This window comes from Cottoperca gobio, chromosome 4 (assembly GCF_900634415.1).
Source record: "Cottoperca gobio chromosome 4, fCotGob3.1, whole genome shotgun sequence".
Taxonomy (NCBI): Eukaryota; Metazoa; Chordata; class Actinopteri; order Perciformes; family Bovichtidae; genus Cottoperca; species Cottoperca gobio.
Window position 1 is genome coordinate 4771598 of NC_041358.1, and position 25485 is coordinate 4797082.

At 39.0% G+C, this 25485-nt stretch overlaps 2 protein-coding genes across 2 annotated transcripts; both read right to left on the minus strand.

The window, feature by feature from the left end:
- Nucleotides 1-2429: 2429 nt before the first annotated feature.
- Nucleotides 2430-12998, minus strand: hs2st1b (heparan sulfate 2-O-sulfotransferase 1b). The gene is made up of 7 exons (XM_029430341.1): nucleotides 12439-12998; nucleotides 10192-10430; nucleotides 6103-6188; nucleotides 5596-5734; nucleotides 4524-4621; nucleotides 3744-3901; nucleotides 2430-3244 (listed from the first exon to the last, which is right to left on the minus strand). The coding sequence occupies exons 1-7, from the start codon at nucleotides 12560-12562 to the stop codon at nucleotides 3018-3020; spliced, it is 1071 nt and encodes a 356-aa protein (XP_029286201.1). The 5' UTR covers nucleotides 12563-12998; the 3' UTR covers nucleotides 2430-3017.
- Nucleotides 12999-18879: 5881 nt separating this feature from the next.
- LOC115007596 (claudin-18-like) lies at nucleotides 18880-23120 on the minus strand. The gene is made up of 5 exons (XM_029430535.1): nucleotides 22901-23120; nucleotides 21081-21245; nucleotides 20859-20997; nucleotides 19830-19943; nucleotides 18880-19058 (listed from the first exon to the last, which is right to left on the minus strand). Exons 1-5 carry the CDS (start codon nucleotides 23118-23120, stop codon nucleotides 18917-18919), a joined length of 780 nt encoding a protein of 259 aa, XP_029286395.1. The 3' UTR covers nucleotides 18880-18916.
- Nucleotides 23121-25485: the final 2365 nt, after the last annotated feature.

Below are 25485 nucleotides of genomic sequence, written 5' to 3' on the forward strand. Positions count from 1 at the left end.
AAGGTTAGGAGAGAAGCATGTTATTTTGCTGAAAGAAAAGACAATCCTTTTGTTGAATAGATAACAAAAAGTTGTCTTATTGTGTCAGGAAGACCTACAGAGTCTTTAAAATCTGCACAAAACAACACAACAACAAACAGTTAGCACAAATGTCAAACAACAAAGCAGGATAGACTTTTGAAATATCGTGTTCCTAATTAACCTTCAAGCTCATCAGCCACAATCAATATAGAGTGTAGCGGGGGTTTTTTTTAATTGAGATGAAGTAATTATCAGACTGTATTCATCTCGTTAATGAAACTATGTTCCAATATGCCTGCAGCTAAACTGTTAATTGAGTTCTATTTTCTGAGACGGGCGGCCTCTCCTTGTGTCCATGGCCACAAAGCGTCAAATGTGGGTTAGGGCCTTTGTGCTGGTCTCTTTGTAGACACAAGAACAGGCTGTGGACTGGTGGAGCGTGCGAGTGCTGCTCCCTGCAGACACTCTCCCTCCCTCCTGTCTATTCTCCCATCAGAGAGGAGGCAAAGATTTGGTAATACCGCTGACTTCAGCAGATCATCCCGTCCCAGTCTGTTATTTCACGGTTTCAGTGGTTAAGTACTCCCTGTTGAGTAAGATATAGCGAGGCAATTATTCTGTAATTATGGAGCCAAAAGACGAGAAATGGAGTCAAGAGTTACTGGGCTCGTGTAAGTCACTGCAAGAGACACAGACAGGGTGTAAAAAATCTCCTATCGTGACATAATCAACTTTAAAAAACAGTGGGAAAAAGGCTAAAAGTATTTGGCCTCCAGTGAAACATCCTTATACAAAAATTGACAGTCTAATAAAAACAGACCATTAAAATTATAATTATTAATGGGGTGCTCCACCAATTTTATACGTCAACGTCAATGTATTAGTCACAGGGAGTGCGTCTCAGCTTCAAGCCTAAAAGTGTTTGGAGACAACGTATTTTCAACAGAAACACAGCATTACAGGTTAATCATTGGTTAGTCGATTAAGGGGAAACTATTTTGATTATCAATTTATCAAAAATGACAAAAATTCCAAGATTCCAGCTTTGCAAATGTGAGGATGCTTTACTTTGCATCATCTCTGCCAAGTAGGGTATGTTTCCACTTTGTTTAGTTTGTTTGTTGGTCTGTTTGTCAGCAGGATTTCAGAAGAAATACAGGTCTGATTTTCATGGAACTTGGCTAAAACCTAGGTGTAGCATGGGCCAACAAAAAACCTATTACATTTCGGAGGGGATCCAAATCATGGGACGGATACAGGCATTATTTATTTTACTCATGGAAGTGACTTCTAGTTTTATGTCATTGTTAACTGAATATCTTTCGGTTTGATGTTGTTATTCAGGCGAAACAAGCAATTTGAAAATCTCCTCTTGAAACAGGCGGCCATTTTTCACAATTTATAAAAAAAAAAAATTGATTAATGGAAGAAAATAATCATCAAATAATCTATAATGTAAATAATACTTAGTTACAGCCATAACATTAAGTATGAAAGACATGGGCATTTATACGGCGAATCACAGAGTTGCATTATGGTAAATGTAGGATCCAGGGTGCTTGGAGCTTGACCTACTTTAAGGACTCAAAGTCAGGACGTTTTGTCCTGACAGGAATGAATTGTAATTACTTTGGTGATCCCTTAACGTTTCCTCTAGCACCACCATCAGGTCAAAATGTCCAAGACTTTAGTTTATAACTAAAAACCTGCAGAAAGCTAGTTTGTGTTTAGAGCTAATTAGCTCATGTTAGTAATGCTAAATTAAGATTGTTAACAAATTTAACATTAAATATTCTTATCATGTTAGCATTGTGAGCATGTTACTGTAGCATGTCAACATTAGCATTTAGCTCAAAGCCACTGTGCAGAAGAACAAACTCAGACCCAGTGGCATAGCTAGGCATTATAAGCCCACCTAAAATGTCCTAAGGCATGTCAACTCCCAGACTTACTTCTCCATCATCATGCCATCTGAGTTCCTTTAATGGTGATTGTGGTGAATGGTGACTACCATGCAGGTGCACAGCTCCACCTCACCTCTGGGCTAAGCCCACCCAAACTTGAAAACCTAGCTACGCCCCTGCTCAGACCCATCAGGGGATTTTCTTTAATGCAGTGACAGCCATCTGTAGAGGTTCTGATTAGTATTTGATTTTGGTATAATAATTCTTGCTGTACAAACATAAACGTTTTCAGGCAGGAGGGTCTAATGACAGATGCTATCAGATTGCACTATGAGTAATGTAGGAATGAGGAATTTTAAAGCCTGATCATTTCAGTCTGTATGTGCTTGATCCATACCAGGGACTCAAAGTCTCTGCTGCTAAGGGACATTTAAAATAGCTGGGGTATCATTTAACTCTTGCGCTTAAATAGCATGCATTTGCAATTTAGACAAAAAACAGTGCTCAAATGTATGCCAAATGTATTAACACAATCCAAAATGATCAATTATTTCAGGACATCAATGTTCCAAGGTACTTCCTGCTTATCATCATGAGTATGACACAAATACACACGTTAGACATGATCAACAACTCAGAGAAGGGAATTCTCTAAGAATAGAAAGAGCCAATAAATGTGATGTTCTACAAAAAGAAATCATGATTATGGGATCAAATGAATGGCAAAATAAATTGTGATAAAAGGCACCATAACTTCATAAATCAAATGCTGCTCTTGGGTGTCGAGATGCATCACATCCAGTAATGATTCCTCCCCTGCTCTGGGTTTGAATTCTTTCTCACCGTCCACACTGACGGTTTAAATCCATGTTAAGTTCTCTCAACAGCTGCACCAGCAATAAAAATAAATTAGACACATTCCTCATAGAAAGTCAACTGTACAGTCTGAAAGGGATTGTGTGTACTGCAACAGGGTCAGGAAGAGCATTGGAGCATTCACCAGCATCACTTGAGGAACTTCCTCCCCGTGTAAAGGACTTCTAGTCCTGGAAAGTCCGTGTGCAGCCCTAGTCTCTGTTCTGGCTGCACTTTTTAGTTCACTTTGGGGTAGATCTTTTCATAGAAGAAGCTCTGAGCCAGGACATAAAGTTCTCCATCTTTTTCCCTGACAGCGTGAGCACGCACAAACTGAAACTGTTCCAGTGCAAACTCGTAAAACTCATTTTCGATTTTCCAGACGTCAGACTCCTGCAGCTTGGCTATTGTCTCTTTGCTGGGGGGCTTCTTTTCAGTGGTCTTTCGCAGATGGGACTTATTTCCTGGAAGAACAGGAGAGGGTTTGATGTCAGTCTACACAACACAACACAACACAACACAGGGTTACTGTAGCAGACTAGTGTTCAGTAACAACTAGAATCAACTATCACCTCATGTCTGTGCAACATGTCATCACTTAATCATCTTATCCTATTAGACATGTGACGTGTGAATCTTTCATAATTTCCTTGTGAAATCTTGAGTTCTTGACAAAAACTTGTTTTGTGAGGTCACAGCGACCTTGATCTTTGACCACTAAATTATAAACCGTTCCTCCTAAAGTCCAATTGGACATTTTTGCCAATATTGAAGACATTCCCTCAAGACGTTCCTGAGACATCACGTTCACAAGAAGAACGTACAGAAGTACGGACCGACGGAGAGAGCCCAAACACAACTAGGCTGTCGCTGGTGCAGAGACATGAATATGTTGGAGTTGTGAGGCAGACTGTGAGGCAGACTGTGAGGCAGACTGTGAGGCGGCGTGTGTTGTGTTGGTACCTGTTCTGTAGAGCTCTGTGGCTCCCTTGAAGAAGCGCGGCAGTGCTGCCTCCAGGATCATGATGAAGTCATCCAGCTCCTCAGTTACTCCAACGAGCAGGTACTCATTCACCAGGTTGTACTTGGCCTGTTCCAGGGCCCATCTACTGCCTGCATTCCTGCACACACAATATTATCAAGAAATCCCTAATGTAAACTCTGTGCAGGAATATAATATAGCTATTGGAAGTTTAATTGCTGTTGCATTGTATCACAAACTTAACTTGATGTTACGTTCACTGAATAAATAGTATAATGCAGACGCTTCCCAGGGTTCCTCTTTCTTTAACCTGTCAGTTAAAGCAGCTATAATCCTTAGTTTTTATAATAATAGTGTAACAAATGACAATGTGAAAGGGGTTGGTTCACTGTCATAATGCTGTGACATCCCACTGTACACTCCCTGCTCAACACTGAACAGCAGACACAGTTAGAGACCAGCAGGTGAACACAGTGGAGCATTTAGCAGCTAAAGAGACGGATCTTCCCTCAGGATCCATAGACTAAAGACATGCTGAATATTGGCCAGACGACTGAGTAATGTTGCACTGTAACTGTAAGATGTGTAAATAAGTTGCAAATGTACAGACATAAATGTTTTAATCAACAGCCAACTGCTTAAACTGTTACTTTCTGCAGCTCGTTAAGACAGCGCTAATTGTGTCATTCTTAACAGTGAGGCTCTTGTTAAGTAAGAAGCTATTTGTTCAGCCCTAATGTGCCGCATCATGCGAAGCTCACCAGCACTCTGAATGTTGGCCGCAGAAGAAGGGGATCTGCAGCCAGAGTTTCTCAGAAGCACAGTCAGACCCCCCCGATGACACACACTCGTCAAAGGTCTGAAAAACAGCATAAACACACATCAATGAAACATTTCTGTGTGGACAAACAATAGGTCTTGAACTTGATTAATGGTGTTCACACCAAACGCAAAGCAAATGTCTGTGCGAGTTGACATTTTTCCTCCTATGCTAGAAATTTGTACGACGCCGAATTGCAAAAGCCTACGAGCGTTGATATTCTCCTGACGACCCCGACGCCCTGATGTTGTTGAATCAGAAGTGGAGGAAACATTTATTGTAGCCGTCACCTATCATCAATAATGGACATCTTAATTGCCGGTGAGTTTATATCATAGTAAACTTACACAGTATTTAGATATCAATGTGTATAATAGTGATGTGCAGGTCAGGGTTTTTTATTACTCGCATCCACCAATCTGCACCGCCCGCCAAATATGGGTTAATCTACCACCCCACCAGCAAACTGCCATCTTTATGCATTATAGTAGCACAACCGTCAGGACTGAGACTATGACAGAGACAAGTGGACTTGAGCGCCGTGTTTGCTGTGTGTGTGTGTGTGTGTGTGTGTGTGTGACACACATATCCGTATGGCGGAAATGTATACAAAAAATAGCTCACAATTTGTCCAAATACGTCCAACTTTTCATCGAATCGGAAAAGTGAACATATACAGATACACATGTCTAACCTATTGATAGAGCATCACTTACTAATACAAAATGTGGAAAAGTTGGACGTATTTGGACATTTTGAGCTACTTTTCATATACGCTGGCATGTTTCTGCCATACGGAGCTGTGTGACAGGGTTGTATGTCTGGCGTGTTCGGTGTAACGTCTGCGTCCTTCAAACGATCACAACTTACCCTTAATTTATATCAACCTATTGCCGATATTTCATATGCGCCGGCATACGTTTCTGTCATACGGATATGTGCTGACAGGGCCTTAAATAAACACAAAAGAGGTGTGAACACAGCATAAGACTGATGTGCGCTTGATAAGAAACCTTTTTGTCTCCTTGTTTCCTTCGTCGAAGCCCGGGTCTGTAGTCGTCTCCGAAACGTAAGAAGTAGTAGTACGACACCAGGCGCTCTATGGGGTCCCTCACCACGTTTATGTACATGGGCTTACCCTTCACCCCATATCTGGATAAAAAGAAAGTTGACACTTTGTTTGTATTGAACAGACACTTGAGGACAAATTTCTGGTCTAACAGACATCAGCCCATGAAGCTGCCACCTAGTTAATCGTGTTTATTGCACCACAGAAAGAGTTTTTCCATCAGTGAGAGGGTGGCAGCATCAGGGAGAACGTTAACAGCCTCTCTCCTACACCATTTGGATAATTACCTGTGATCACTGAAATGATAGTGTCAGTGGAGATAAGGACAACAATGCTATTAATCAACACTAAAAGCACACATTAGCAATCAATACATGACCTCCCTTTTATCTGCTAACTGTTTGTAACTAATCTGGATATTAATGGTATTACAGGAAATGAAGGGCTTTACTTTGAGAAGTCCAGATAAGCTACATGGCCGTGGTAGAAGCCGGGCTTCATCGCTCTCCATGAGGTGACATTCCTGACAAAGCGCACCTGTAGACGGAGATAATGGAAACTAATTACGGAGCAGCAGGGGAACTCCAGGAAAAGGAAAAACACAGTAAACAACAAAGAAAACACTGGGACAGAGAAGTGAGAATGGCTGGCTTTGCTAAAGACTGATACAGATGCCGTTCTGCTCAAAAGACATGGACTCTTTCTCACATGTGAAAAAGGATGAAGTGAGAATCCATGACACTAAAATCACATTGGCTAACAAAGGAAGCCAATCAGGTGACTGAATGGGTCACATTAATTAGAATTAGGTAAAAGATAAACACATTCTTTCACATTAGTTCACACGTAAAAGGATTCGTTACATCTCCTCGTTTTATCTTTATTAGTTTGTCCTTTGAATTTAACTTGATGTACCCCGAATGACTTTCCGTCATTTTACCCAAATGATGCAGAAGGTGAAATTGCACTTTTCACAAATTTCTTTTTAATTACAGTTGACTTAGACGTGCAACTGAACAAAGTGGTCAGTTTAGTTTAGTAGCATTAACTTGACGCCCAACTGCTGCACATACTTCATGGTAGATAATGCTGTATTTGCTTCTGTGCTGTAGGGATGTCACAACACCAGACATTTAGTAGGATTCTCGATACCGTGAACAAGTAAATAAATCCCATGCATTTCAACTAACACTCCTTTATTACCGTTTACATCTTGGTTTTTGTGAGGAGGTTACAAAGATCATAATTTCCTCTGTAATATCTATCTTATATTGTTGTGAAAACATTTCAAACAACTGTATTTATTCAGGCTTCACGCCAAAAACTACATTTTACAATAACGTTATAATTAACCTTCCCCTGATACTATTGTTTTAGTGAATAGAGCTTGATCATAACAGCTAACGTTAAGGAGCGGTGCTCCTGACATCCCTACTACAAAGAGTAGTGCGTTTTACTGCCTTGAAATGGATGTTGATTTCTTGTTTTGTTTTTTGAGGAGAATATTGTGCACATTGCACTGCACCACCCCTCACCGCACCACCCCTCACTGCTGTGAGTGCACGGCCACGATTCAAGGCAACTCAGATGAGGGAATCAAAACTATTTTCAACTCTGATGGTCATTCATCTGGTTTATGATGGCAGAAAGGTAAGAGGAAAATGTTCAGAGACATTTTAGTAAGAAAAGCTGAAGCTATAAAAGTTAGAAGCGGCACAAACAGGTTTGATTCCTAAGTGACTGGGACATGTGGAAATGACACCCTGAGTCAATAGTGTAAAAACAAAGTCAGACAACTTCAATTAACAAAATTAAATTACTTTTAAAAGGTATTTCATCAAAGGCTGTATGATGTCAGTGCACATTTCATCAGTCAACATCAAACAGCACTAATGTTGGTTCTGAAAGCTTTCCTACAGATCAGCACCTCCATGTATTACTGTTATCTTTGACACACTCTGCGCTTTCAGGGAGTAGAAAAATGACAAAGTGAAACACATTGAGCAGTTTCTGGCTAAGCTACATGCCATTACTGGATACTCTATATGTGTGTATAAGAGTGTTCCTGTTGTAAAAGGAGTGGGGCTCCGAGGTGCCAGCAGACTGTCTCTGTTTTATCATGTGCAGAGGAAACGGACTGTTTGTGAGATGGAGGGGGGCGGCCTGTTGTGCGATGGCAGACAGGATATTACCTTGGCACGAGCAGCCAAAAATAACACCTGCATAGCTTTGTGGCATTTACACGATGTGTCCTGAGCTGCTGCACTGCCAGCGATACAAATGCATCCAGTGTAACCGGCTCTGATGTGTGCTGATGGCATGCTGATTCTCTGGAGCTTTTAAAGTCTATATACGGCACAACCTACTAACTAAGCCCAGCTTGAACAACATTCTTCTCTTATGGTTCCCTAAACTTCTATCACCAAGTGTGTGGTCCCTTGAAGCTGAAATACTTCTTTTAATTAATCTAAATAAGCAGCTTCCTTTTTCTTTGTTGCATGTCTATTCATTGTGTTTAAAGCTGGTATGTGTGGCCAGTGTCAGATAAAGATGCTACACTAATATTATTAGTATTAAACTATTTGCAGAATTAGATTCCAGTGGTGGCTGCGCAGGATTGTTTCAGACTGGTGTGATCAAAACAATTCCAATAACTCCAGTCAAAAAGTCAACATCTATTTCATCATTTCCAATATTCACAACATGTTTTTATCTTTAAAAGAATTCTGCTTCAATTCATATTCGTTGGCGGTTTGCTGTCATGCTTGTAGCATGATCCTCAGGGTTTCCTGAATGTTGCGTACTAAATATTAACCCAATCCATTGAAAAACAAGTCATTGGTGAGGAATACACAAATAGAAATACACAAACTTCCAAAAATTCATTAATTAAAAAAGTACCTAGTAAGTTTTGACATTAATCCTTTTAAGGAAATCCCTAAATGAAGTGTGATGTCTTGGTGAGTTGGTATGGAATGACCCTGCTGCTCAGACCCACCTAACCAAACTACAAACCTAACCCTAAATAGCGAGCTAGCGTAATGCTACTGCTAAAACACATATTACTGCAAACTCACCTGCAGGATCCGCAATAAAATTATAGTGCCACATCATTTACGCTTACATGTACAATAACTTCCTGTCGCCTAACATTGGGAGACAAAGCATGAAAATAAATCCACATTTTCCACACTGTCCATTCCATGTTTAAGTCACTACTAACACCCCATGGGTATTATTTCCTTTTAAATCCAAAGAGCTGGAATATCTCTCTGTAAACTACGAGTACACCTGAGCTTCAGTGAATGATAGCCTCCTCTCTGGAACGCCTCTTCAACCCCAAATGTCATTGTATGTGTGCTGACCATGTAGCCTTTAACAAATTGTAGCATTTGATAGAAACTAGGAGAAAAATGCAGCAACATTAATCTGCCATCCTTGTGTCCTTCCTATTCTTCTACATAGCTCACTGACAGATCTGACAGATGAGCAGATACTATTCAGAACATCACAGAAATAAAGTCTGCAGTGAGACTTTAGTAACAATCTACTGCTGAAGACGTAAGGCTGTGAACAGAGCACGGCTCAAAGCCTCTTGATATTATTCCACGTTTTCAGGACACATTCATGTTTCATGTTACAACCAGAACAACTCTGGCCACAACAATGGCCTATTTATAATTCCACATTTCTCAGTTGTGATGATCAAAGTCCCCACACACCTGTCACAAGCGGAGCATCTGTTAAGCCAACAAAGGACGATTCTGCCTTTGTTGCTTTGTAACTATATAAACAAGTTTATTATTTGCAGTTAAAGTAAAAAAGTTTAAATGCTATAATACATTCAGACTAGGGCTGTACGAAAAGTGTCCAAGCTTCATTCATAATGACATTCAAATGATTAAAATCAACATTTGAATGCTCTGCAGCTTTCTTTTGCACGTCTATTCATTGTGTTTAAAGATGGTACTTCTGCACAGTTGCAGGTAAAGATGAAGCTACACTAATATTATTAGTATTATACTTTTTGTAGAATTACATCCCAGTGCTGACTGTGGAGAATTGTGTCCCAGTCGTGTGATCCAAACACTCCAGAGCGTTCTGAAGTCCAAAAGTCAACATTTATTGAAAAAAGATCGACGTAATAGTTTCCAAAATTCACATGTTATGGATTGAATATTTTTGCTTCAAGCCATATTTGTTGGCGATCGCTTTAAAAAGGAAAAAACATTTTCCATGCGGTCAAAACCTGTTTGTTCTCCCGCCCGCTGCACACAACTGAGGAGTTTTATTCATTAACAAGTTAATTTAATAAAGAAAGAGTAACTCATTCATTCAGATGAACCACTGTATTTAAATTGAGGATTGTTTTTGAATTGAGAGATGACGTCATAAAATATCACGACACAATAAGCTGCATTAGAAAACCTCAAAAGAAGCTTTGAATGTAAAAGAATGACATTTGGTACCACCCTAACCTCTGACCTCATGTTTTGAATGGGATTTAGACTTTAGTTACAACAATGGTGGAGGGTCTTACCTGGTCCTGTATTGACATGACAGGATTGTTTTTGGTGGTATTGATGTGCAGGACGTGGAAGCGGTTCTTCCCACAAAGGTCGTAGGCGATGTTAGTGAAGGACGTGCTGGCCGTCTTGGGCACTCTGTTGTAGATGATGACCATGTCGTCCTTTTCTGCCAATGGGGACGTTTCCCGCCCGCTGTCTTCATTGCGACGCTGCTCTACTTCAGCCAACTCGTGTCTGGCGATGGTAAGTTCTGTATCGGGATGTCACGGAATTTAGTAGTCGATACAAATAGCAATATAATTCCATGATTCTCGATAAGGGTGGACGATATGGCCAAAATCATATATCACAGTACATGTCATTTTATATCATGGTAACGGTATACATCATGATACAGATATTGTTCTGAACACTTAATTAAGAAAATGTCAAACCAGTAAAACTAAAATAAATTCAAACTGGAAGCTTTAAGGTCCCCGAGAACAATAATTTCAAGTGTTACAGGTTTTAAGGTGCAAATAAATACCAGCCTGACTTTAGTCGGTGCAATTTAAAGCACGAATGTGTATAGTTTATTAATAGGAAGAAAGTCTTTACTTTTCCTGCAGGATTTGCGTTTCTTAAATTTAAAAAAAGCTGACGAAACACTGCCAAGAATAACCTACAGTGCAAATGCCTGATAATCATGCAACCAGAGTTCATCCTCCTCCAGCTCTGTATTTACAACTTCACTTTCTTCCTAAATCACGTTACCTTGTGTGGCAGCTGGATTTGCGATATTGTGGGATCCCGCGAGAAAAACTACTGCGGTGGATACCAAATCTCTACCGGTGGACACATTTCTACTGTTGCTCGGTGACACTGTCATATCGCCCAACCCTAAATCTCAATATCTATTCCAAACCGAGGTAAAAAACAAGAGGGGGGGGTGCGTTTATATGATTATGGACTGGCTGACATTCCCTGCTGCCTAGATTTTAATGAGCCAATAGTTAGTAGATGATTTTTGTTATTCTCATTTGGCAGCATACACAGTTTGTGTCAGGCCACAAACACAACAATAAAGTAAAAGGTGCATCTGTTGTGTAAATTAACAAGTAGTTTTAAATTTGGGTCGTCTTAATTAGGGAAAACCGCAGGTCCTTCAAATACAATAACATTGAAACAAGTAAGTAATTAAGCTTCTAATGATCATATTGATAGGAGGCATAATTAAAAGTGTTTTTTCTTCTACTTCTAGTCTCTACTGCAACGTTAATAAGAGCCAATTACAGGAAGGGCCTTGTGAGTATCTCTTGGATCAGCGGTGTGTAGCTCAATGTAAAGCAGCCATGCTGCACAGTCAGCACTTCACTGTCTGACCCATGAGGACAGAGAAGTCACGTGTCTGTCTGTTGTGTTGCGTTTGTAGGCAGAAGGATGGTCTCTTGACCCCTGTAATGTTCCTCTTCTTAAAGACATTATACAGTAACTGTGCAGGAGGTTAGTTACCATCCTTTTACTCAACGTTCAGTTTCAAGTTCAGAAGAAGAAAAAAAAACTAATTATTTTAATAGGACCCAAAGAGATACTGCACTTGTGGGCCTTAGCAAACACACTAAACCTAACATCACAAACGTTGGAGTGCATTTAGACTCGGTTTTAAATTTTAATTCAACAATATCATTTACAATTTTTTTTTTTTTATCATTTTATGAATATATCTTGCTTTTATTACTAGCCATATAAACTATATTAATTCTGTTTTCACTAGATTACCAACAAATCTATAAGAAAACTACAGTGAGTCTCAACTAAAACAAGGGAAATGGATCACGTTACCCCACTGCTTAAAACACTGGCTACCTGTAGCTTTTAGAATAACCGATGTTTAATCAATAGGTTTTCTTGTTTATAAAGTAAGGATGTATTTTAACCGATATCCCGATGTTGTTGTTGTTGTTGCAAAAACTAAATATGGAGTCATATAAATAACCTTTAGGGTAATTAGCTAGATAAAAACAAGTAATTTTTGATTATTATTTTTTTGCTCAAACGTCAACTAAATGTACTGAATGTGGTGTGTAAAAACTGTTTCCAGAAAGTCCTCCACGTGCTCATTAACAGTAGTGCATGTAGGTTAATGCCACTCTCTTGCCAGCAGCAATTTCGTCTGGAATATTATCTTAAAGACTAAATCAGCACCCAAGCACTCATGAACACATTAATTACACAACATGCTAACAAAGCGAACTAACTACCTTTGTTTTTGGTCTTACCGAGTTTAGCTCGTGACTCCTCCAGTTTCTGGATCTGGTTCTCAATAAAGAGCATCGACACTGCAAATGCCAAAACAGCCAAAAGCTGGAACTTTGACGGCATCATGGTCCTTGAAAGCCCCATCAAACCACCAGATGAATCATACTCGGGATACGGTTAAACATCGAAATGTCTTAGGTCCACTGCTAATGGCTAATACAGAATATGAACTACTATGTTATTCAGCAAAGCATCGAGGCTAATCCAAGTTGATGTATTTAGCTGTGAGCGCCATTAGTTGATAGTCGACAGGATTAACTCAACGCTTCGCCGCTAACGTCAACTATCATTATAAAGCCACGTAAAGAGCATGCTAAAAACCAAGACGGAAGTCACTCGGCATTTTTAATTCGGGTTTGGCTTGCTTTCTTTTAACCTCGCCGACAGTATGCCGAGTTCATGAGGCTCCATTTACATGAGACTTGGGGCTCCAGTGACGGAAAAGTGCAGCAATGTACAGGGCGGTGTGGGGCTTGTTGCAGCAAGTAGAACCACAGGCGAGATGCGCTTTAAACCGTCTCAGCTGGAGGCTGGCGTCTTCTTCTGTGAGCTTACTGGAGGCTCACAAACCAACGTGAACTGTGTTTACCGCCACCTACTGGACAGGAGTGTGTATCACGGCAGTAAATGGTTAAAATAAGGTAGGCAAAAACAAACAAACACAATATAAAACATAGGTCTAACCTTCTATCTTCCCCAGACATATTGCAGTGTTATCTGTGTGTTTTATTTTATTTTTATTTCTGTTTTACAACATTATTTTTCAGTATATGAGCAGAACCTCTCGATATGCTCTAAACATCCCACCGCGGCAGACTGCCTTTGCACAATCTGCCTTTTCATTTACGGCCATCAAACATTGAAATAAACTTAAAACTTGCATTGACATTCATTATTTTTGCAATTGTGCAAAAAATGGATATTGAGTAATGTCGACATTAATTTGACCCTTCAGGTTTTTAATTTAAATTAAAAATATATATATAGTTGTGCTGCATGAATGTGCTGGTATGTATATGTGGAAGTGTGTTTGTAGATTTGTCGACTATAATGATGTTGAATGTAGATGAATGTTGTTAGTGTCGGTGATTGTTATGTGTGTATTAATTAATTAATGTTTTTTGTTTACGGTCCTTTTTTAATATAGACTAATATTAATAAAACCAGCTCAAATTGGCAATAGATGCGACCACGTACATGCATGCATCCACGGGTTCATGCATTCACACGCACACAACCTCACACACACTCGACATCCATGCCAAATGTCAGCCTCCAAGGACGAAAACTGTGGCCGTCCAAAGGTCGGAAATGTTTTGTGGACCGACCGAACTGTGGTTCTTGAAATTTCAGTTGACAGCCAAAGTGTCCATTGGTCTGAATCTTTACTAAGTCTTTGTGAGAAGATTAGAAAGGAAAACATTACCTATGCATACAGAAAGGCCTTTTATAGTGGATCGTGCCATAAGTCACCCAGGTCACACAAGACTTTGTTAAAGAGGAACTTAAAATTCTCGACATTACAGATTCTCTGACAACATGGTGTGGAGCAAAGATCAGTAACAGGAAGAAGAGAAGTCTGAACTCTACTATCCACACCACTGATTACAGGAATGCTATATCAAATAAGTTTGCTTCCTCGTCCACTGTGAGGAGGGAAGAGTGTTGAGATACCTAACAATATTACCAGCACATTGGGGATTTATCAGGAAACCACAAGTTCTCTTTTTATTGTTATTTTCTGCATCTCAGATTTTGATGGCTTCTGTTTTATGAACACAACTAGGTCAAACAGTACACAAGGTTATTGGATGTGACAGAATGATCGTGGAAGTAGAAATGTGCAGGTTGACTTCCTGTAGTAATAACGCTCTCTGGCCTCATGCAATGAGCTCTCAGGCCCAATGGAGGAGAGTATGGAAGATTCCCATTAACATTCTTAAAATGTTCACGATCAACTGATCCATTACAAATGTACCTTGTGGTACATCATTTGACTTCCAAGAAGAACTTTCAACTCCAGCTTGCCCCACACATGTGAGTGTTATAATATGGGAATGTAGTTACAGTATGTACAATGGTGGGAAAGCCCTGTGTCCGGTGGTCTTGGTCCCATGTTGACTGTTATTGGATGTAATTACATCCAGTTCATGTTTTTGGTTTGGTTCGTTCGTCAGAAGGATTATGGAAAAGCTGCTGGTCCGATTTTCATTAAACTTGGTGGAAGGTGTAGCATGGACCAAGGAGGAACCCATTACATTTGGTCATGGATCCGAAGCACAGAGCGGATGCACATATTATTTTTCACTTTTGGAAACTGCCTTGGTCGAGGTTTACTCTCTACGAGTGCCCTTCTAGTTGAAATATATATATTCCTTTACACCAAATAGTTTTACTTTTAAATTAGCACCAATCAGTTATTCTCTTTTCCACATAGTATTTCTTTGTGATCTGCTAGAAGAATGTTAGCAATGCTTCATATCACTCAGTAGACTCAAGGCATCAAAAGGTATGTGACTGACTTTTCTTCATGAAGCAGAACCATCCCTTTATCAGATCCTTGACTGTGTCAGGCCTCTCATTTCACCTTTTGATACAAATCAAGCAGTTTGCAAGCAGCCAGAACGGAGACGTCAGTGAGATTAAACCTATATCACTTTAAATTCATCATATCAGAATGTTTGAACAAATGGAAACCACCCAAATATTTATACATCATGCACACCAATATAAATCCTGCAGAAGGGAACATATACTCGGGCTGTTTGAAAGGCTACGACTGAATATTGCACAGACCAATTCTCTTGGTTTTGAAAGATAACATTGTACTTGTTTCTCATTATGCTCTTTAAAGCTTGGGTAGGAAATTATCCAACCAAAAAAACAAACAAGCCCAACGTTGGCAACTCTTTTAAAAATGAAAGTAGCAGCACTAGCTCCTAAACTTGCTAAATCTAGCGAGAAAGTCGTCAAGTTGGCAACTATTCAGGCCTCCCTCCAAAGCCACACCCCCAAAAGTATCATGATGAACGTAAACAACGAAGATGTCTATTGTTAGCACTCACAGCTGTCAAGCCAGCAGCAGATGGAAGACTCCTGTGACGCACAATGAGTGCACGGGCAGAGTGTGCGCAGGTAGACAGACAGGCAGGTAGACAGGCAGGTAGGTAGACAGGCAGGTCAACCGTCCAAAACATGTAATTTAATTCAGATTTATTTCAGTCCTGCGACAGCCACAGATAACTGATGTCTTTTAACTTTTTCAGTGCATTTAATTTATTGATCGCTCTCGATATATAAAGAACATTTCAACAAATGTAGCACCATATTTTTTAAATACATTAGGCCTACCCACTCTAGCTTTAATGTGTATATTGTTACTGATGAGATTAATGTGACTAAGCTTAATGCGGCGTGTCCTAGCTTCCACCCACTGCTGCCCGGCTCCATTGTCTCAGTGCAGCTTCAGGGTCTGTTCCGCCTGGACTGGAAGCACAACAGCTGCTGTCAGAGCTTGAGACTTTTTACATTGACAACAGCATCTATAAATGTCGCTCCTCTGACATCCTGAGCCACTTTTCTTTTGGAAATACTGTTGGCTCAGTTTAGTTTAGTATGGTTTAGTAAACAATTATTGCATGGCAATTGCAGATTTTGATTTAAATGCTAATATCTTGGAATTAAAAAATATATAATTCCAGTAACATTTACAGATAATTGGTCATTTACAGGTTTACCAACATTTTTCATACAGTTTGAAATCATAATTTTGTCCTAATCTCGTATCAAGTTACCTCAACTCAACGGGCTCTATGTGAGAAATAATGTGGAAAGTGATGGTGTGTGTCAGGCTCCCGAGTTTAAGCAAGTAAATTACACCATACAAGTCACCTAAATATATTTTTATTGAAGTACAGAGATGGTTTTAATTTTGGAATCATAAAATAACAAAAAGCAGGACATTGTGGATCTGAGGCATCTCTTCTTACAGGAGTTCTGCCGAACAGGTTCCACTATCACGGAGTCACATGTCCCCCTTCATGAACAGAGCAGTGATGCTTGTCTCCGCCAGTAGATGGTGCCACAGTTTCAGGGATGAGGATATATGAGTTGGATGTACAGGGTCCAACCTAACCAAAAACCTTACCAGGATAATTTTTATTTTTTTATTTTTTACTATCTGAGTAAAATAAAAAGCAAATAAAAGCTGCAAACTCAGGTTTACAAAATCTCAAATCTAAGAAAGATGTGTCTGCAATTAATACATATCATGCTGGTGGGTCACCTTTCTAAAGCACGATCATCAAAAGAAACCTTTTTGTTTTTGACACAAGGAAGTCAAATTTCTTATCAACTTCTTGTTTTAACCCTTGTGCCTCACAAGAAACAATGTTGGCATTTTAATTAATTAATTAATGCAATTTCAATGCGGCTCCTATAATAAGTATATAATAAACGGTGTAGCTAAAATACAGACACTCACACACACATATCCCCATAGAAACCACAGCATTCTATTATATCAGGAGTTCTATCAAAATTGTAGTTTTTACTATTTTCCACCAGATTGAGACATTTTCTCATGTTAACCCTACGGCGCAAACACATGCTGTTTTTCTGGTTTCGTGGAAAAAATGTTGTTGCTAATCATTTACATAACCAAAACTGTGGGGGGGAGGGGACTAAAACTTAGTATACAAAGTAATATTGAGTTTTTTCATAAAAAAGTAAACAAGCTGGAATTTAAATGGTTAGAATTCTGAAAATGAATATGCGGTAGTTATTATCAAGACTGATGTTGATTAAAAAAGAATTCAGTGAAAATGAAAAATAATATTAATATATAATAATTTGGCAGTTTTTTAATGCAGAGATTTTTGTCAGAGCAACTTTTTTAAAGTGAGGCACAGGGGTTAATTTAATACCTGAAGAACTGTGTGGTATAAGAGCCACATTAAGATAAAATACATTTACTTTGTAACAGTTTTAGATTTAGGAAACATTACAAATGTATTAAGTTATATAAGTCTATATTAAAGTCCTCTTGATGACTACATTTAAGTGGACTACGATACATCCATCGCAGTGGAACAACTGATGTCCACAACAGAGCAGGTAGTTCTAATCAAATACTTGTATCAGATCTTCAATAATGCATCAAAAAAGTGTGTCTGCCCTCACCCGAACTCTCCATCCATGAGCCAGACTGGAGACATAAGAGTGTTCAGTGCAGGCCAAGCCACGCCTCCTCTAACACGGAGGAGACTAAGTAGAAAAGGAGCTTAAAAAAAGGTTTGTCACATTGTCTTAATGCAGAGCCATTACTTTTCCTACAATTTAATTAGAACAATGAATGACTCACTTTAAGTGTGATTAAATGTTACCACCTACTTATTACTTCCATTAATTGCATTATCAAGAAATGTGATTTCATGCAAATCATCTAAACCCTTGTCTGCCTGTTCCCTGGGAAATAAAGACACATCCCAGAGGAGTAAGTGTGCCTTGGTATCAAAGAGCAGTCCACGTACAGACAGCGCACAGCGTCTGACCAAAGAACAAGGCTTACATCAAGCGCGCAGTGTTTATCTGAGGGGAAGCATTTACTTTATTTAATTACCACGAAAACAATGTGACAATTATTTTATTTATCATATGGTGCCGGAGGGCTGGAGATAACAGGTAACTACATGGATAAACTGATGACCACTGCATTTTCTGTTGATAACACTAATAGGATAAACAACAACACAATAATCAATATTTGTTTCAGATGTTTTGATGCTCTTTTATGACAGGTTATGCACAAATTAATTTAGTTTCTCTGCTGAGCAGTGGATATAATTTAATTTTCTCCTACATGTGAAACCTTTCCACTTATTTATAATGTGCAGAGCGTTAAATCTTTTTTGTTCAATTCTTTAATTGCATTCTGAAACAGTCAGTATGTGCGTCTCTTCACATTGTTATATATATATATTTATATTTGAGAGAGAAATTGTTTGTGTAGTGTGACTCATTTAAATTTAATGATGCATAATTCTCCACTCAGTGAACAGTAGGGTCCATTTAAACTTACCATACAAACAGCTGGTGCACTCAGGTCCATGTTTTCAATTAGTCATTACTATCTTTTGTGTGTTACATGTTGTAGTGGTACATTTTGAATAACACAAAATAAGAATCACAATTTTTTTTATTTGACACAAAAATATCCCAATACGAATCACAAAAAAACATTCAATATTTGAGATTACATGACATTATTACAAAAATTATAATAATAAAAAAATACCTTAAATGTTTAGCAATTCAGCCAAATTAAAGTAGAGAGAAATGAAAAAATATCCAATGTCATGTGGGCCAAAACAGGAGAAAAACATCATCACAGAGCAGCAGAATGTAAAAGAGAGGTATATCTATAAGAGTGGAAGGACTCTACACGTAGTCAAATCTCTGGTTGGACTGCCTTCCATCAACACTCTGAACCTTGTAGGAGTCATTGTAGGCTGGGCGCGACCTGGTGTCAGACTTGTAGATAGTGGGGTGAGACGCAGCTTTGTAGGCCATTCCGTCGTACCTGAAGAATATCAAAAAACAAGCATTAATTAAAGAGTCTAGTTTGGCGTCTTTTAAGCTGCTGCTGTGAATTCTAACATTACATCACATTCCAGTTCATTTAGCTGACGCTTTTGTCCAAAGCGACGTACAAAAAGTGCAAACAATCATGGAGATACAACTCCGAACAGCAAGAATCTTGTAAGTACAATAGCTTCAAATAGGTACAACATCCAGACTCACACTCCCTCCTCCCTCCTCATCAGACTCTGGATATCCCACCACTCATTAGTATTCAATTAAAAATTATGGGATTGAAAAACATATTTACAAGTAAAGTGTGACCAGGAGAAGAATATCAGGATGTCTGTGTATTGTTTTGCAAGCAGCCTCGTAAGCATTTGCAACTCTGCATTATATATGCAAAACATACACACACCAATTGACTTGCATTTACATTTTGCTGAGTATGTGTCCTTAACTTTCAAAGGAACTGAGATTTTTTTTACTGCCCTGCAGCACAACAGAATATATCCAGGGGTGCTTTATATTGTTGTTCAGCTTTGTCAGGAGCCAAGACTTCATTTAACAGCAGTGAACATACAATCTGCACTAGTTTTTTGCATGTAGCGCCTGCTGACTAGACATTTATGTTGGAGCTCTGCTGTATTTAGCAGCTTACTCATCTCTGTTACTTTACTGTATAGGAGCAGAGAAGTTCTGTCAAAGCTGCTGCTGCCGTCCCCACCGGTCCTGGTAAAGACCAGAAAAGGTCACAGACGGCGTAACGTACCGTTGTTTTGTATCTGAAGACATTCCACGGCAGGCCAGGCACAACATGATACCTCCAATGAACAAGACAGCTCCGCCAATCCAGCCCACAAAAAGAGCAGCACCAAAAGTGTACCTGAAGGAAGACAAAGATTAAAGAGTAAAGCCTATCGAAGCAGCCTGGTATCACTGCATGTGAATACAACGCTAACAAGACAGAGGTTTATGAAGTATTTACATCCTTTACCTCATAAAAGTTACAGCTCATTGTAGAAATACTCTGTTACAAGTAAAAGTCCGGCATTCAAAACTTTACTAAAGTACAAAAAGTACAAAAGTATTAGCATCAAAATGTACTTAAAGTACAAAGAGTAAAAGTCTTCACAATGGCCCATTTCAGAACAATATATATCAAATGATTAAAGTATAATTATTGATGCATTAATGTGTGCATTACTTTACTGTACAGCCGGGAAAGGAGAAGCCTTTTTACAATATAAGCTGTGTAGGGGGTCCATATATTTACCTCTGGAGTTGTAGTGGAGGTACAAAGTAGCAGAACATTGAAATACTCATGTAAATTGTAATAACTAAGTACAGTGTTTAAGTAACAAAAATACTTATTTGAACCCAAACCGTGATTTTTTTCTAACCCTAGACAAGTAGAGTTGTTCGGTAACCACGTGTCTAAAACTGCGACCGTGCGTCCGTATGTGACGAGTATGAAACGAGGCTTTAAATGACAAGCGAAAAGCTTTAAATGCGTGGACATGAAACTCAAAATGCCCCTAAAAGTGGCTTGCTAGTTCAAGTTTTAAGTTTTATTTGTCATATGTAGGTTAACAGCAATAAGAAAAACAATTAAATATATTTAAAAATAATGTTTTAAAGAGTACTATATACAATTAAGTTAAAACAATAATTAAAAACAATATAGCTTATATATGAAAAATAATAATAATATTTATTTAGTGCAGTTATACGCCTTCCTGTGATATCACGTTGAACATAGTGCTGGAGCAGAAAAAACATCATCTTAATTTGACTTCACCTTGGAGTCAGAGATCCTGTGAGTCCACCTACACCCCCTCCTCCATACATGCTGAACCCGCCATCAGCATATGTTGTGAAGCGAAAACTTTGCACAATCAAGTTAGCAAAGGCCGACACCCCGGCAATGCCACACACACCTACAAATCAAGAGCAAACGATGGGATTAGTGCAGAATGCTTTAGCTGTAACACAGAACTAGACACATTGAAAATGACTTCACCTGCGAGAAGTAACATGATCCCAGATGCCAGAGTCATTGTGGCTTTGATGTTGTCCTCCATGTTCCCCATTTTCAAGCACTTCAGTGAAAATATGGCAATCAGGCAACCGATGGCTCCGAGAACAATACCAACGATCATCAGGGCCCGCACGGCCTGGAGCAGAGCTGGAAGTCAAAGTCATATTCATTCATTATTTATCCATTCTGAAGACTTCGCATCACAATGTTTGACACAAGTACTGAGACACTATTGAAGAACTTCAGCTCTGTTTTATTTCTGAGGAAAATATTTGGACTATTTGACAGTTTCTAATTACTTAAATACCCAACAGGATATAAAGTTAATTAATTCTTCAGAAATAACAAATAATAATTACTGATGCACATCAAATACTTTTAAAGATGCTTAGAGAGCTCAACACTCATAGCATGTGTTTACAATTAAAATATAATTAAAGTAAAGTAAGAAAAATAAAAATTAGTTATTTTTTCCCCAACAGCAGCAAAATAAAAACTACATTATACTATATAAATCAAGGCACTGTATTAAAACATATTGACCCAAATGCCATCATTCAATAGCCTGAGATATTGTACCTGTATTATTCTAACCTTAAGCCTTTAATACCTTATGTACAATATGCTCTACACTACATTCAGCTGTTAAGTACAGAGTGTGGAAATGTACTTTACATTGTGTGACACTCCGGTAAAGCTTGTGCTTGCTCAGCTAAGCTTTGGATGTCTCATCAAATTTCCATTTGATTCCCGAGAGACACCATCTTTTCTGCAGTCCACTGCATTTTCATGCAGGAGGGAAATGGAGTAAATCTGCCCTAAAACCTCCCGAATATTCTAAAGTGCCTTTCCAAGGCCCTTTTGGAAAATGTTCTTCTTAATCCAACATGTGGAGAAATGTTCGATAAATGTCTTTTTCACTCTGAGTGTAATTCTCTTACCTGGCAGTCCTAGTATGGTAAAATAAGGCCGGCACTGCGTTGTGCCGTATGCTGTCCCTACACACGTTCTCCACAAGCCAGAATAGGTGAAAATATTCGTTACAACTGTAAAAGATCGGTCTTGCAGGCTCCACATGTCCATTGCTGTTGCAGCTGATATTAAAAATTGCCCCAACCCAGCCAACATTAATCCTATTAACTGAATCATCGAGACTGCCATTTTAGATGTCCCGCTCAAACAAAGTTACCACCATGTAGTCATGAAATGGCAGCGGCTGCTTATCTTTATGTACGCCTCAACAAGGAACCCGTCTTATCAGATGTTTACCTAATTTTCACAAGTCTTTGTCCCAGTTTCGGGAAACGGTGTGTCAATGAGAAGCTCTACCCCTTAGTAACAAAGGGTGTGGTTTGACCTTTCATCATTATTTTCCCATCATTCTGAGGAAAAACCTCCGCCAGCGAGGTTAGGTTTAGGTTATGTTCAGATGTAAGAACTACGGGCTTGATTTTCATAAAGCTTGGTGGAAGGATTTAGCACGGGCCAAGGAAGAACACATTACATTTTTGAAAAGGATCCAAATCACGAGGCGGATACATCCATTATTTGTCACCTACGGAAACGACCTTGGCGGTGGTCTGCGCCTTACAAGTCCCCATCCAGCTCAATATACTATTCCTATTCCTAAGACCAATGACAACTTGATGATGTAATGCAAACATTTAATAAAACATAATGTGCCTTTAAAGATACGTTTGGTGATTTTTTGCGTTCAACCAACAACCAACAAGTCATCAACATTTGTTAAAAACAAATGTTGTGGTTTCCTCCTGTGTTGCTAATGACAAATAAAAGCCTACCTGGCAGTCCCAGAATGGTGAAATACGGTCTGCACTCTGTGAAGCCGGAGCTCTGCCGGACACACGACCTCCACAGGCCCGAGTACGAGTACACGGCCGTCACAACGTTGTCGAAGAGGTCTTCGGTCGCCCACTGGTCCATTCCTGTCGCTGCAATTATTCCCCCCATCCCTAACAAACTCAGAACGAAGCCCATCACCTGACAGAGAGTGGCTGCCATGGTTTGCTGTGTTTTTTCTGCTGCTGGTGTGGAAAAAATGTAACAGTCGACACTGGATTGAAAAGCTAACGGCCTCTCCTCAGAGCTGCGGCTGTGTATTTGAATATGATATCGGCAGGTGTGAAGTCAAGAAGGACTTCACCAATGACCCTGCTTGTTTGCACAGACCAGTCATGTACAGAACAAGTTGGGTGGAGCATATTAATAAAATATGATTAATGTTGCTTTCTAATTTTGGTCGGTAAAGGGTGAACATGATGTGGTTCTGTAATCATATGGAGTCACTTTAATGTTTTATAATGCAAATAGTGTTAGTCAAAAACCTCAAACTCCAAGTTTTAATGACTGCTGCTGTTGGTGTGTACTGTTGGCAGATTTATATTTAAATGTCCAAGACTACTACTTTAAATGCAAACTGTTGTTTGTTGAATATGTTCTGAATTCAAGCCATCAAACACGCAGTGGCCCTGAAAGTGTATTTTCTCAATCAGCTTCTCACTGTGATTGATGATTTCACATGAAAGATTTAAGTTTTTGTTTTATTGTCTGTGTTGATGTCTTTTTTTTTTTTGTTGGAAAGGTTAGGTGTCACACTTTTCTGTGCACCAATCAGGATTCAGCAATACTTGAATCAAAATGTGACGACGCTTGTGATGCCTTGTCAATCAAATCTGATCAAACCACACCCACACATATCTAATGAAGCAATTTAATATCTGAGTTTGTGGCTTCTTAAAGGACCAGTGTGTAGGATTTAGGGGGATTTATTGGTAGAAATTAAATCTAATATTTATAACTATGTTTTCATTTGGGTATAATAACCTGAAAGTAAGAATTGTTGTGTTTTCGTTAGCATAGAATGAACCCTTTATATCCACATAGGGAGCGGGTCCTCTTGACAGAGTCCACCATGTTGCACCGCCATGTTTCTACAGTAGCTCAGAACGTACAAACCAAAGATTGGCTCTAGAGCTAGAGTTACCACTATCATATCTGTCTGTTGAATATAAGGCTAAGCTTCAACTTAGCTTAGCATAAAGACTAGAAAGTGAAAACAGCTAGCTTGGTTCTGTATGAATGTAACAAAATCCTCCCAGAATCTATAAATCTCACTAATTAACATGTTAAATCTGCACAAAAACTGAAGTGTAGAGACAACAATTCACTGTCTAATGGAGGATTACGTTCACAATGATTTCTTGTTTGTGACCAGCAATTTCCTGGAGTCTGGCTTGGCTATAAATGTCAAACTGTTGTTTTTACACTTTGTTTTTTGTGTGGAATAAACAAATGAGATATAACATGTATTTAAACTGAATTTGTTACTTTGAAACTGGAGCTGTTTCCAGTCTGTGTGCTATGCTAAGCTAATCTAACCACTAGTCCTATATTTATCAGGCAGATATCTCTCAGACATGACCTCGCCTAACTCTCTGCCAGGAATAAGCATATTTCCAAAAATGTTAAACTATACCTTTAATAAATGATAGTGTTCTTTCATAACTTTGTCTTTGATTGTTGCTTATGAAGTTATGAATATTTAATGTTTTATAGAAGGGGTTTTAAAAGAGCCGTTCTCGCCTGGATATCCTAACGTTAGCTGCCATTCATGTTTTTCTATCTCCTGAAATTCAAATTTAAGACTTAAATTTGAGAAAACGATGTACATCCAGCACAGCCTCTATCCTGTTTACAGCTGCTGGGTTGAGTCATGTCCGAATGATGGGAAACCTGAATGTGATGGGATGGGCTGGGATGTGGCAATAACAGGCAGCATACTCAGAAATATTTTCTCTTATTTAAAGCTGTCTGTTGCTGTCTGTCTACTTAGCAAAATCCCAGGGTAACACTGAGCATTACACTGTTTTGATAGAGGATAAGTAGATGTATAGAAACCCCCTGAAATAAGGCATTAATATGAGCTTGAAACCACAAACGTATACTTGTATAACCTCAGTTGGTTTGTTCATGCCTCTTGACATCTTATATATTATAAAGTTTATTTAGAATACTACGGACTTAATTATTCAGTGATATTATGTGTAGCTTAAACTAAATTGTTTTGTTTTTGAAGCCCACTTACAGGTTGCATAATGTTCTGCAGTCTCGGCCAGGCTGTGTTGAGCGATACTAGAGGACAGTGTTGTTGGGGTGGCTGCTCTGTATCGGTATGGCACCAGCAGCCAGTCAGGCTAAAGTAAATACTGATATGATTGTAGTGAACTGAAACCATTTTGCCTATGGCTGATTTGTCGAGGAAAACTTGAGACACCAGGGCTCAATCGAAACTGGGTCGGGGCTACTATGTATTATTATCGTATTTACATATATTATAAACATTGTTTATGTACCTTGTGAATTGTAC

Excerpts from the sequence above, each read along its gene's own strand:
- hs2st1b (XM_029430341.1), bottom strand. The coding sequence starts at position 12,562 with ATGGGGCTTTCAAGGACCATGATGCCGTCAAAGTTCCAGCTTTTGGCT. Across the intron at positions 10,431-12,438 it reads GGAGTCACGAGCTAAACTCG|AACTTACCATCGCCAGACAC; the intron begins GTAAGACCAAAA and ends ATCCCGATACAG. Across the intron at positions 3,245-3,743 it reads CACAGAGCTCTACAGAACAG|GAAATAAGTCCCATCTGCGA; the intron begins GTACCAACACAA and ends CTGTTCTTCCAG.
- LOC115007596 (XM_029430535.1), bottom strand. The coding sequence starts at position 23,120 with ATGGCAGCCACTCTCTGTCAGGTGATGGGCTTCGTTCTGAGTTTGTTA. Across the intron at positions 20,998-21,080 it reads GATCATGTTACTTCTCGCAG|GTGTGTGTGGCATTGCCGGG; the intron begins GTGAAGTCATTT and ends CTTGATTTGTAG. Across the intron at positions 19,059-19,829 it reads TCTTCAGATACAAAACAACG|GTACGACGGAATGGCCTACA; the intron begins GTACGTTACGCC and ends GATATTCTTCAG.